Source organism: Cyberlindnera jadinii (assembly GCF_001661405.1).
Source record: "Cyberlindnera jadinii NRRL Y-1542 unplaced genomic scaffold CYBJAscaffold_3, whole genome shotgun sequence".
NCBI classification, from domain to species: Eukaryota; Fungi; Ascomycota; class Saccharomycetes; order Phaffomycetales; family Wickerhamomycetaceae; genus Williopsis; species Williopsis jadinii.
Genome location: NW_017963654.1, coordinates 233,035 through 246,047, shown reverse-complemented (window position 1 = coordinate 246,047; position 13,013 = coordinate 233,035). Strand labels below are relative to the sequence as shown.

General features: G+C 45.4%; 8 protein-coding genes across 8 annotated transcripts; 4 read left to right on the top strand and 4 right to left on the bottom strand.

The window, feature by feature from the left end:
• Nucleotides 1–95: 95 nt before the first annotated feature.
• On the top strand, nucleotides 96–526 carry COA4 (Coa4p; the record flags this gene model as incomplete). The annotated part of the gene is made up of 4 exons (XM_020216249.1): nucleotides 96–175; nucleotides 228–259; nucleotides 320–384; nucleotides 446–526. 4 exons carry the CDS (start codon nucleotides 96–98, stop codon nucleotides 524–526), a joined length of 258 nt encoding a protein of 85 aa, XP_020071724.1.
• Nucleotides 527–900: 374 nt separating this feature from the next.
• On the top strand, nucleotides 901–3,255 carry UTP13 (U3 snoRNA-associated protein UTP13; the record flags this gene model as incomplete). The annotated part of the gene is made up of 1 exon (XM_020212584.1): nucleotides 901–3,255. The coding sequence occupies one exon, from the start codon at nucleotides 901–903 to the stop codon at nucleotides 3,253–3,255; it is 2,355 nt and encodes a 784-aa protein (XP_020071723.1).
• A 147-nt stretch (nucleotides 3,256–3,402) lies between these two features.
• On the bottom strand, nucleotides 3,403–4,838 carry CYBJADRAFT_166474 (HAD-superfamily hydrolase). Its single transcript, XM_020214508.1, has one exon. The coding sequence runs from the start codon at nucleotides 4,798–4,800 to the stop codon at nucleotides 3,409–3,411; it is 1,392 nt and encodes a 463-aa protein (XP_020071722.1). The 5' UTR covers nucleotides 4,801–4,838; the 3' UTR covers nucleotides 3,403–3,408.
• Nucleotides 4,839–6,176: 1,338 nt separating this feature from the next.
• On the bottom strand, nucleotides 6,177–6,824 carry TSC13 (trans-2-enoyl-CoA reductase (NADPH) TSC13; the record flags this gene model as incomplete). Its single annotated transcript, XM_020212134.2, has 1 exon — nucleotides 6,177–6,824. A coding segment is annotated over one exon (648 nt), but the record flags the coding sequence as incomplete, so codon positions are not given.
• Nucleotides 6,825–7,101: 277 nt separating this feature from the next.
• On the top strand, nucleotides 7,102–7,935 carry CYBJADRAFT_166473 (mRNA splicing protein SMD1). Its single transcript, XM_020214507.1, has one exon. It carries the CDS (start codon nucleotides 7,316–7,318, stop codon nucleotides 7,652–7,654), a length of 339 nt encoding a protein of 112 aa, XP_020071720.1. The 5' UTR covers nucleotides 7,102–7,315; the 3' UTR covers nucleotides 7,655–7,935.
• Nucleotides 7,676–8,255, bottom strand: CYBJADRAFT_166472 (PRP38 family protein). Its single transcript, XM_020214506.1, has one exon. It carries the CDS (start codon nucleotides 8,228–8,230, stop codon nucleotides 7,718–7,720), a length of 513 nt encoding a protein of 170 aa, XP_020071719.1. The 5' UTR covers nucleotides 8,231–8,255; the 3' UTR covers nucleotides 7,676–7,717.
• A 927-nt stretch (nucleotides 8,256–9,182) lies between these two features.
• On the bottom strand, nucleotides 9,183–10,582 carry LAS1 (rRNA-processing protein LAS1). Its single transcript, XM_020214505.1, has one exon. It carries the CDS (start codon nucleotides 10,477–10,479, stop codon nucleotides 9,214–9,216), a length of 1,266 nt encoding a protein of 421 aa, XP_020071718.1. The 5' UTR covers nucleotides 10,480–10,582; the 3' UTR covers nucleotides 9,183–9,213.
• A 151-nt stretch (nucleotides 10,583–10,733) lies between these two features.
• Nucleotides 10,734–12,836, top strand: GTB1 (Gtb1p). Its single transcript, XM_020214504.1, has one exon. It carries the CDS (start codon nucleotides 11,033–11,035, stop codon nucleotides 12,764–12,766), a length of 1,734 nt encoding a protein of 577 aa, XP_020071717.1. The 5' UTR covers nucleotides 10,734–11,032; the 3' UTR covers nucleotides 12,767–12,836.
• The last annotated feature ends 177 nt before the right edge of the window (nucleotides 12,837–13,013 follow it).

Genomic DNA, 13,013 nt, shown 5'->3' with positions numbered 1-13,013 from the left:
TGCCATGCCATACACACCAACGTCGTAGGCAGACACGAAGGACATATCCGAGGGCGATATACACACAGACAGAGGTATCTTTGCAGCCGGTAGCGATGGTCAACGAGTCTACAAGAGAGCAAACGCCCGACACCGTTGAGGAGGAGGAGGTTGATGACGATGAACCCGATGAGTGGTGAGTACCTGTGGTCCTCGTTCTTGAAGAACACGCGCTAACGTTCCTACAGGGACAAGAGAATCAACAATACCGGGTGCGCTGGTGAGTGCTGACTGACGCTTCAAATATGCCATGCTGGGACCACTAACGTCGTAATGATAGCTGAGAACCTGAAGCTTACGCTGTGCCACGCGGACACTGGTGACTGGAGGAAATGCACTAAAGAGGTATGTATACGGAGCCGTTAGAACCCACAGCACTCGGCACCTACTAACGCATCGAGCCAAGATGGAAGAGTTCAAAAAGTGTTGGGAACTGAACAAGAACAACGTGAGAACGTCAACTGTGGATAGCGATGAGAAGTTCTGATGTTCAGTCCCTGAGATGCCTCGTCTGTAAATAGCGTAAAGAAGGCAAGGCACTGCGCCTTAATCTCACAGTGAGCAAGTCCATCGGCGACAACAAGAACCACAAGCCACAACGCCTCTTGTGCTATCATAGCACTGTATATACACATCCAATTGACATGAATATCACCAATTCCATGCCATAAAGGGCCTGTTGTTTTTAAAAAGACGCCTAATTACCCAATACGGCAATTTCCCAATTAGGTATCTCATCGCTGTGGCGCGTACCGATGTTTAAATTTTTCCATGGCCCTCTGCTCTCGAAAAGCCCATAGATGAACAACATTTCTCTCTCTCCTTCTCCTTCTTTGGCTGTTCTTCCATAGTATTTAGACGATGAGCTTGAAGACTACGTACACCAACACTGAGCTTGCACCGTTCTATTTCAGTGATGCGACCGCGACGCTCTCTGAAGATGGCTCAATCCTCGCAACACCAGTTAGAGAAGACGTTGTCATCACCAACCTTGAAACAAGTGAGACACTACACAAGCTGGAGGGTGATGGAGAAGTTGTCACGTGTCTACAGCTGACACCGGATGGCAAGTATCTTGCCATAGTCTCACAGAGTCAACAGCTGCGTATATTCAACCTGGCGGACTCGAAGTTCACCAAGACACACAAGCTTCCTTCGCCTTCTTACGTATGTGCTGCTGATCCGACGAGTACGCTTTTTGCATTTGGAGGTTCAGATGGTGCCGTGATAGTGTTTGACATTGATAATGGCTTCGTTACGCACTCTCTGAAAGGTCATGGCTCCGTTATCTCAGGTCTGAAGTTCCACGGCGAACTCAACTCGAATAAGTGGAAACTGGTCTCCGGTGATACCACTGGTATGGTGAAGGTTTGGGATTTGGCAAAGCGGAAGGCCATCGCCACACTGACAGAACACACCAATGCTGTTAGATCCTTCGCATTTGGTGGCTCCGAGGATCAATTTCTCGTCACCGGAGGAAGGGACGACGTCCTCATGGTTTGGGATACCAAGTATTGGAAGTTGAAGAAGACCATCTCCACTCAACAGCAGATCCTTGCAGTAGACTTCCTCGATCATGACCTCATATACACTGCTGGTGGAGATGCAGTATTCAAAGTGTGGAGACTCTCCACTGGTAAGATTTACGCCCAAACGAAACAGCCGATCGAAGAGCTTGTCATTGTTGGTGTTCTTTCAACAGACGATGATAGATTACTCCTGGTCTTATCTGATGAAACCTTTTTCGAAATCAACACAACACTCATTGAGGAAGATACAGAAATCGAAGTATCACGTATCATTGCAGGTAACCACGGTACCATCGCAGATATGCGTTATGTTGGTCCTCATGGCCAATACCTGGCCCTTGCAACCAACTCTCCAGGGTTGAGAATCTTTGATCCTATCAACACTCCATTGGAGGTGAAAATACTCGAAGGACATACTGATATGTTGAACTCTCTGGATTCTACAAAGGATGGCAGATGGATTGCCACAGCTGGTAAGGATAATGATGCACGTCTTTGGCGTTTCAACGAAGAGCAAGAGGAGTTCGAAATCTTTGCCATACTGAGAGGTCATTCCGTTTCCGTATCTGCAATTGCTCTTCCAAGAACTCATGAGAACGGTACTCAACCAAGATTTGTTCTCACTGCATCTGCTGATCTCACTGTTAAGAAGTGGAATATACCAAAGGTTAAAAGTGGTGACCAGCTCCCAATTGTTATCAAAACTTCAGAATATACCAGACGTGCTCATGATAAGGATATCAACGCATTGGACATCAGTCCAAACGATGAGTTTTTCGCTACAGCATCGTATGATAAGACTGGAAAGGTTTGGGATTTGGATACTGGTGAAACCATCGGCGTGCTGAAGGGCCATAAGAGAGGTTTGTGGGACATCACGTTTTCAGTATACGACAAAACTTTGGCTACTGCTTCTGGTGATAAAACAATCAAACTGTGGAACTTACAGGACTTCACATGTATGAGAACATTTGAAGGCCATACCAATGCTGTGCAAAGAGTTGCCTATCTCAATCAGGAGAAGCAACTAATCTCGACAGGTGCCGATGGTTTGATCAAGATTTGGGACTCAAGTAGTGCTGAATGTCTCAAGACGTTTGACCAACATGCAAACAGAATCTGGGCCCTTGTCACTAAAAACAACGGTGATGAGTTCGTCACTGCTGATGCTGATGGTGTGTTCCAATTCTGGGTTGATAACACGGAAGAGGTCAATAAAGAAGAAGAAGAGGCAGCTAAATTGAAAGTTGAACAAGAGCAAAGCTTACAAAACTACATGAACCAAGGTGAATGGGGTAACGCATTCCTGCTGGCGTTGACCTTAGATCAACCGATGAGACTATACACCGTGATTAAGAACTCCATTGCACAAAACTCGTCTGATGAATTCATCCTTGGTGAAGAATTGGACAGTGTCATCAAGACCCTTAACAACGATCAGATCTTGTTATTGTTCAAGAGAATCAGAACATGGAACGTCAATGCTAGATACTTCTCGGTGGCTCAAAAGTTGATAAGAGCAATTCTCCAGAGCTTCGATGTCGACAAGCTCGTAGAGATTCCTGGACTAATGCAATTCATTGATGCCATCGTCCCATATAACGAAAGACATTACACCAGGGTTGACGATCTTATCGAGCAGAGTTTCATCTTGGACTACTCCATTGATGAGATGGGTAAACTATGATGGTGTCCTACATAGAGCGTATAGTGGAATAAAACATCAAGTCTATACTTTAAAAGGGTTGTGCTGTGTAAATCAAAGAAATGTTTCTAATAAAAGAACGTAGTGGATGAGATAGATCGTGACGTGCGTAATATAACTCTTATGTACATTCGTTTAGGCCGTCTTAGCATTTGCAATCAGCTGTTCATTCGATAGCACATCTTTAGTGCCAGTCGTCACCACTTCAGTCTCATCAAGAACAACTGGCACATCGATAGCACCGTCATTCCATTCACTCAACTCCTTCTGGTGTTCTCTCTCAATGGCAAACTTTACAGCCTCCAACACGTTTTCACACGTGTGCTTTGGTTTATAACGAGGCTCTGTACCATCTTGGTAAACACCAGTTTTGACGAGAATCGAATACCAGGATGTGTCATGGGAGTTGGCGAATCTGATATCTGATTCTGGGGTATCACCAACAAAGTACACTGTGGAAGCTGGAGGTAAGTCCAGAGTCAGTTGTGAGAGTTTCTGCACAGTCAATGGCTCGTCATCGCTTGTCTCATCGTCACTCTCTGAGTCTGAGAAGACAGGTTTTGGTGATACACTGGTTTTCTCAACGTGCTCCTCTAATACATCCTTTCTCCAGTGTGTGAGCACTTTGTTTGCATATCTAAAAGTACCACGTTGAGGTTTACCGAATCTAGTCACCTGAAGCTCCTGGCCGGTATGTTCTCTATAGAGCGCAGCAATAGAAACTTGCAATGCACCCATACCGTATCTGGACAGTCCATAATCAGTTGCCCAGACGAAATCAGAGTGTGCAAAGTAGATTCCTGGACCTTCGTCATAGGTTTCAGAAACGGTACCCATGACACCGTTCTTGGACAGTAACAACTCCAAGATGATCTGTTGATCAGCTGCCCAGTTTCTAGAGTCAGCAAACACGAGAATGGCGTCGATCTTGATCTTGGAGAAGTCGTAATCCTTGGCTACTTTGAGCTCTTCTTCCGTCAATGTGTGGTATGGTGTCACTGAAGGATTCCACTTCATGATATCCAGCGGAGTCACAACCTGTTTGAAGCCGTATCCCTCAGCCACTTTACGACACGCGTCGCCAACACCGCCCACAACGAGAACAGTGTCGTAAACGTCAACCAGGTCCTTCATTGGCGTGTGGCCTTGGATCACTTGATCCTCCGTGACAGTGATTCCCAGGCGATCAGAGAGCTCCTTACAACGGGCAGACTCTGATCTTCCACCACCATTCGTCACAAAGATGTAGGGCACCTTGATGTGGTACTTGTTTGCACCGTTGAGGAGCTTGAGGGCCTCCTTGGCTTCCGGAATCGTCTCCGGTCCCCTGACAATGACACCGTCAATGTCGAAAGCAAATGCATAGGACGCGATACGCTCGTGATCGATCACCGTTCTCTTATGGCGGATGGAACCGCCTCTCGAGAGCTGCGTATTCGATCTTCTCGACGTGAGCGGAGCGATTCCTGACGACAATTGTGTCAAGTCCAGTCCGGAGCCCTTTGCAGACCCGTTCAAGCGGGTCATGGAGCCAGACCACTGGTCCGATAACGACAGCGACGACACACGTTGTTTTCTGGTCAGCGGCTTCAGCTCGTCGATGCCGTCGTTGTTGAGGTACGACATGGAGTTTGTCTTCGGAATTGATGGAGAAGACGTCTTCGCAGGCGTATCCTCATTGGCTTTTGTAGCGTTCACTGCTGGTGATGATGGCATCTCTATCCAAATACACAGAAATATAGTCAATCAGCGGTATAATTGAACAACTAAAAACTATCTGGAGTATTGTGCTAACACAGCTACAGTGATCCGATAAGCAGCCTGGTGCTACCAGGGGGCCCCTTTTATAGGTGGAGCCGATGGGTTGGACGGTCAGACAAGCCTATATGTTTGCAAAGCACAATTACGTCAGTCCCTGTGTTTAGTCCGGTTACGTAATTTTTGGCGTAGGTTTTAGCAATTGTTTCCCTTTTGGGATAATTTGCGAACGATTTTTGCCCCCCCTGCAGTCCCAGGCGACTGGTTGGCAACTGCGCCATTTTCCTGAACCCTCCCTTTTCCCCCATCTTGCTGCCTCGCTTCGCTTCGCTGTTTGCCCGTTTCGGATGGGTTGTTCTTGTGTCGCAAAATTGCACCTTTCGTCCCTGCCGTTTTCAGCCTGGACCGCTTTTCCTTTCAATTGACGCAAACCAGAACTTTAAAACTGATTTTGCGCAAAAAAGTAAGAAAAAAAAAAACGACATAGCTGCTGTGTCGTTTTTGTTTGTCTGATCGTCGGGACGGGAAGTTGGCGACATGATTCCTCTCTGATACCAGCGATGGTCGTGTAGGTCGCTTCCTATGGCACTGCAAACCCTCTGCCACACTCTCCGTTCAGGTACACGACGGAAAAGAAACGGAGAAAAAGAAAAGATGGTGATCTAGAACTGAGTTGTAGCGTTGAATGTGTCATATCGAGCTGATTGCCATGGCATACGCGTGGGAGGGACACGCGCACTCACTCATCAGATGTAGGACATTGACAACAACTCCCAGCACGTCTGATTCCAAGGTTAAAGCCTAATTGACCAGCTCACTGCACCGTGTTCAACTGTGCTGACGTTGTCGCAGGATATGTGCTATAGACGACTACACATATACAAGTGATGGAAGTTAAACGAAGTCATATGGTTTAGTTTGCTAATTTATGTGCTGTGTACACAACATAGTCGATGATGCATCCCTTTTGTGCTTGCTATGTGCGCAGAGGAGATGTCCATTACGATGACACACTTCTCCTTCTCATGCTTGCGATTTGGTGGAACGTTATATGTAATATGGCAGTGTCATTTTTAGTGCTTCTCGCTCCCACTCTCCCACTCTCCCACACATTCCCTCTGTAGAGTCAGCTAAAACTGAATGAATCAGAACAAAAATGGAATGATGAATGACTTGTGGGTGTTGTACTTCTTGTTCTTGGCCTGTGCCCAAAAGTACATCTGTGTTGCACCGACAATGAGGAACGACAAGGAGAAGACATTTGGGTTCATCAAGAACACCAGAGCCCAGCCATAGATTTCAAAGGTATAGTTTGGACTGACAAAGATCTCAAAGAAACCACCTTGTGGTGGCTGTCTACCCTTACCCATTCTGATGGACTTGTCACCAAGCAAACGCAATTGGACGTGGCTGACACCGTTGAAGAATTGGCACACGCACCATGCGATGAACAACCATTGGATAGTGGTTGCAGATGGAGCCCAGCCTGGCACTGTGAAGTTACCCCAATCGTTGTACATCAGCGACAACGAAGAACCCAGCAACCAATAATAGCCCGAGTTCTTGAACAGGTTGAACAATGGCATGGTAGAGCTCGAAAATCTATGGACAAAGACATTCTCAAACTCACGCTTAGCGTAGTGGAACACCTGCATCTTCCACAGCAAGTTGTACTTCTTTGGCTCTCCAAAGTACTTATAAGACAGGATGTGCAGTAGCAATGGGCCCAAGTACTCGATGATATACACTGTTCTCCATCCAATCTGCGGACCAAGGTCCTTCACAGAGACTTCGCTCTGTGATAACAAGTCACTGGTGGAGGTGATTGGCTTCTTGTCCAACGTGGTGATACGGATTCTGTTGACATTGGTCTTGTTGGCTTTGGCAATTAGGCTGAGAAACTGGTCATACGTATTGACGCCCTCGTACTCCGCGGACTTGATTGATTTAGAACGCGATTTAACACTGATTGTGGACATCTTTGCCGTTCAATGTTTACGTCTGTGCGCTTTCAAGGTGAAATTTTAGTAGCAAAGGAAGGGAAAAGAGCCTGTGATGAGAAAAGGAATTGGACATCGCCTCATAGGGGAAGAGCCCTCTTCCGTAAAGGGAAATAAGCGCGAAACTGTTTGTTTTTGTTTTTTCCTTCTTTTTCGGTTTTGGTTAGTCGGTTTTTGTGCAAAAAGTTCAAATACCACTGGAAGCGCAAGGCAAAACAAGCTGGTTTAAGGCAAAACAACGGGTGGCGGGTAGCTCAGAAGCACTAGGATAACACATAACAAAGATGAAACTGGTTAGATTTCTTATGAAGCTCACCAACGAGACGGTACAGGTTGAGCTGAAAGACGGTACAGTGGTACAGGGCACTGTTGTGATGGTAGCGCCAACGATGAATATCACTCTGAAGAAGGTGAAGATGACGCTGAGACATAGGGACCCGATAGTGGTAGATTTCATCAACATCAGAGGCAGTAACGTGAGAAACGTCATATTGCCGGACTCCCTGAATCTCGATTTGCTGCTACAGGATAATGTAACGCAGGTGAAGAAGAAGAAGAGAAGACTCGACACTAATGATGCGACGTCTCATGGGGGTGCCAAAAGGGTTAGAAGGGCTCTCTAGAGAGCTACATATATATGTATTACTAATGTCATGAAATTCAAGAGCCATGTTTACATGTTGTCGTCATTCACTCGCGCCCATGAAGGGCAGCGTTAGCCCTATGAAGAAGTCCTCCGTCAGTAGTCTGTCCACAATGACATCCACCGTGGTCAATGACCACGCCCCGTTCTCAAAGAGAATAATCTTTCTATAGTCACTCAGGTGCTGTCTCAGTGTGTCCTGATCCCTCTCCACTATTCTTACGTAGAGCAATGCCAGCACTTTCAGGTATTTGAACTCGTGCTGCTGTAAGTAGAACTCTATAATCTCACTCGGTGGTAACATCTGGATCAGCTTCACAAATAGGCATAAGAATGGGAAAGGTCTTCCGGACTGTTCAAATGAGCCAACGCATCGGAGCTCTACACATCGGTTCAGTATCGTGGCAGCATTGACATTGAAGCAGTTCAACTTCCAATAGAGAGAATCAAATACACGCTCCCTAACGATCTTCTCTGCTAGTTCCGTCGAATTTACACCTTTGTGCTTCCTTGACGATAGCTCTCTATCAACGATTATACCTCTGTTTACACTCATGCTCCAATGTCAATCAACTGACCAGGTTGATGCTTCTATGTTATTACGCTTCTACGAGTAAATGAAGTTAGCCCTAACATTTCTGTCATGCATTCTTACGGGCAAATAACTCCTTCCCATTCGCCTTTGCGCGTTCAGCGCATTTTTGCGCATTCAGCGCTTTTCGCTATTTAAACGAAGAAAATTTTTCATTCTCCATCGATTTCTTCTCCCTTCCAATGCTCTCTTCCCAGTGAGAAACCCACTCCAATGGAGGTTGGAGGAAACTTTGAAGAACTGTACGTATTTTACACCAAGCTCTCAGCTTTAGATGTGTCCACTGAAGTCTTCGCTCATATGATGATAACGTTGTTTCCTTCTTTCCCAGTCCGATTTCGACCATGACGACATGGGGTTCTAACACGTCACTTGTTTCCCATACAACTCTTAACTACGGTTACTAGTTGGGGATCTCTTTGACTTTTTACTTGCCAGTAACCAAACATTTCTGATCTGTTGCCTTTTCTTTTCTTTCCTTTGGAGGGAAGGCTTTGGTGGTTTCTTTAGTGGACTTTGCTATTTGCAGTGTTTTTCTGTATACTAACCTGTGTTTCTGTATAGAGAGAAGATCTAGTTTGTATTTTGAGGCCAAAGTACATCAATGTTTTGAACTCTATGTTTCCAATCTCTGCCAGACTGGAATCTACAAGTGCAATCTCAAGATTGGAGCTGTCTCTACACCGTGTTAAAGTGATGAAAATAACCTTAACATTCGCAGTTTCCTCGGTAGCTTACGCTTAGAACCCTTCTATGTAAGCCGGTGACCGCCCATAGACCTTCCTAGGATGTCTGATTAACACTGTGTTTGACGACAGTTTCAATTTTGAGTGTCTGTAGTGACATGTTTGTCATTGGGTTGACAAAGAGTTTCAATTACATTGGTTTATATATATATACAGTCCAAAATAAAAAGGTTCCATCCTCCAATTAATATATGTAGATGTCTATATAACTCCAAACGGTTTGGGTGTCCAATTAGGGTGCGATTCAAAACTCTTGATATGAAGCGTAGGCGTCACTTTTGCTCGCTTCTTTAGGCTTTCAAGATCGGACATTATATCTTCGAGATTGTTCATCCTCTTGGTTTTGGTGTCTGTTGAAAGCCTTTGAATCAATGTGAGCTTTGCCTGGATCTTGTCCTTGATTACAGGATCTGCGCTGAACCTCGACTGTAGTTTCTCAAGAAGTTCAACGTTCAACTCGTGGTTAGTCTTCCCCAGTGTGTCAATCATTTTTGAAATCAAGACATCATCATAGCGATCTATCTGTTCGATAGCCAACCATCTTATCCATTTCTGTGCGCATTTGAACTCCTGGTCATTGAGGTATGCTCTCTCGGTATCATCAATACCACGGAATTTAGAATATTCGTAGTTCTTTGAGAGCATTGAATCGATCAACCCAAGAGGGAAATCCCATCCCTTAAGATGGATGAAATGGTTCATCATTGGTTCGAACAGAGCTCGCAGATGTTCCCATTTCAGCTTGTTGCTCACGATTCGTTCAATCATAACGTTGTAGAAGTTAGCCATATCTGCATGGTCCTTTATACCTGCGATACAAGTCCAATATTCCTTTCCTTCAGGAGTGGAATCACCAAATTTGTACAATTTGGTGATGTTCTGTCTCCTTATTCTCCTATACTGTTTGAACAGGTCCTTCAGCTCCTTAATGAGTGATTCCTCAAGATCATCCGTTTCAACCTGAGGTTCGACGATCGACAAGACCCCATCCCAGTAGTGGTCCCATACCCAATCAATCGCCCGATCAACACACGTCTTACACATTTCCAAAGACGGTAGCGCATCGTGTGTAGCGCTGTGTCTAAATTCAACAAACAGGCTCGGCAGGCCAATCTTCTTAGCTAGCAGGTGTAGAGGTATTGCAAATTGACTCTGTTGATTTGGGTCCAAGAGCCCATTGACAAATCGAATGATGGTCATCGACGCCGTCAGTCTGACGGTATCATCCAGCCCACCTTCAAAGCTCTCAAGCATCATCAGCGCAGAGAACAGATGTGCGGTCGACTGCAGGATATGTGAGACCCTCGTTCTTGAGGAATACATCTCCACCAGCGATATGGCTTCCTCGTACTGACGATAGAGCTCATCTCTCGAGATCTGTTCTCTATCCGCCGGGAAAAACAGACCCTTCAGGTATACAACCTCATCCGAGCTCTTCCAAGGTGTCAGTCGTGGGTGGCTATTCATAGCGTTGTCCACTGTTTAGCCCAACAAGCCGAAGAAGGTGGTTTCAAAGTGTATGGCTTCCTCGACAACGAGCCAAAACATACACAAACATAAACAAAAATTTATGCGATGAGGAAGGGACGGAGTTTATGACTAAGCAGGATGGCGGCTTTACCGGAGGGTATCGGTGTTATGACCAACACTGCGAATACCTCAGTTTATACACCTAATTGAAAGCTCTAGCGGAGTGCTCAACAGCTAATGGTGAGTGTCAATTGGGCGTATAAGCTGTTTTGCATTAGTATACCAAGTATCTTGTTTCGAACACCTCATCAATTTGTAGATTGTTTGGCACATTGAATTAATACTCGGCGATTTCGAGGCAGAAAATTACACCCAGGTGTGCCAACAACGACATTCACTTTGAGAGGTGATTTGTTGTTCGCTGTTGCAATTACAACCTTGGAAGTGTTGTGCTGAGCTATATATCACAGTGCTATACGAATTGTGTCCGGAGATATTGTGAAAGACACTGTAGAACCCTGATTTATAAGGTGCAGTTGCAGAGCCCATTATGAGATTACCATTAGCTGTTCTTGTCCCACTCCTCCCATTGGTGGTCAACGCTGACTCAGAAGTTATAGGTGTTGCTCCCAAGGACCAACACTTGTATGTCAGCAAAGATGGCAAATGGAGCTGTCTTTCAAACCCAGAAATTGTGCTGGACTGGTCACAAGTGAACGACGATTACTGCGACTGTCCTGACGGGAGTGACGAGCCAGGAACGTCTGCGTGTGAAAACAACCTGTTCTGGTGTAAGAACGAAGGTCACGTTGGCTCTTACATTCCAAGTCATCTGGTGAACGATGGTGTTTGTGATTACGAGGTGTGCTGTGATGGCTCTGATGAGTGGAAAACTGGCGTCCAATGTCCAAACAAATGTGTGGAGATACACGAGGAGTATGAGAAGGATCGTATTGCTACTGAGAAAATGATTGCGGTCGGTAAAGATAAGGCAGCAAAGATCATAAGAGCAGCTCAGAGAATGAAGGCTAAACTCGCTGATCAATTGGCCACTGAAGAATCGCTCTTGAGCTTTGATAAAGGTGAAATCCGCAGATTTCAAAAGCTCATTGATGAAAGGGACGAGTCTGAGAATGCTGATCTATTCAAAGCTTTGAAAAAGACCATTGATGAACAGAAGTTGTTGGTTGGTAAGAAGCTGGGAGCATTTGCATCCAAGAAACAAAACTTGGGCACCGTCTACGATATTCTGTCCAAGCTTGATGAGACCTTTAACGCTAACTTGAATGATAACGCTGTGAAGCAAACCGTTGAGGATTTCAGAGAGTTCTTGAAGGACTACCAACCATCTGAACTTGACGTTAAGAAGCTTCAGAGAAAGATCATTGCACTCTTCAGTAAGGGTGTCAAAGAAGTCAATGACTCCTCTTCCGTGATCCTGGAAAGTTTGAAAGAAGCCGTTACTGACCATGGAGTAGTTGACAAACACATTGCCAAACTGGAGGAGCTCTTGAACTACTTGATTGAGAACTATAACCCAAATTTCAACGATCCAAATGTTAAAGAAGCCGTTGGTTCATTCCAGGACTATTTGGTGAACAAGGAAGTTGTTGAAGATGATGCAATGTTTGTCGACTCCGTATCATCTGTCTTGAACACAATCGCAGATAAGCTGTCCACACTCAAACCTGTCCAAGAAGAGCAGCAACCAGAGGTATCTGCCCCATTACAATCTGTTGAAGAAGGATCATTCATCGATAGGGTAAGATCGAAGTTCCATTTCCTAGTTGAACAATTCTTGGGAACGTCTTCAGCTCAGGTGAAGAAGTCCGGAATTGAAACCTTCAAGAATGACGATTTAGCAGACGCTGTTCAGAAATTCGAAGAGTACGCACAAAGTGCCTCCTCGTCCATCGATGCCATCAACTCAAAGCTGTCCAAGAACTATGGGCCAAATGAAATCTTCCGTGCAATGGCTGACGTCAAAAAGACCTCCAAATTTGGTGAATACGACTACGAGCTCGAAATCATCGGTGATGTCAGACAAAAGGGGGCCAATGGACACAACGTCAAGATCGGCACTTTCGACAGAGCAGAGCTCGACGAGAAAGACAACACCGTTGTGGCCTACTACGAGAACGGTGCCAAATGTTGGAACGGCCCTGTTAGAAGGGCTGTTGTCAAGATCGAGTGCGGTGATGAGCACGAGCTTCTCGGTGTCAGTGAGCCTGAGAAGTGTGAATATCTCTTCAGAATGAGAAGTCCACTGGGGTGCCACGTCTAACTGCCACACTTTAGAGCAGAAACTCTCCAATAAACAAAAAGAATAGCACCGAATTGCGTGTACTGTGTGTACTGTGTGTAACGTAGTAAGCTGTGATATCCGAGGACAACAGTGCCGGTGTGTTTATTATGGTTATGCCTAATGCGGCAATTTTCGCACCCTCGGAGATGCGATGCATAAAATTTTCCTGTGCTACCTTTCTGTCTCTTCCTAAACACACACTATGATGTGATAAATTGAAGAAGAG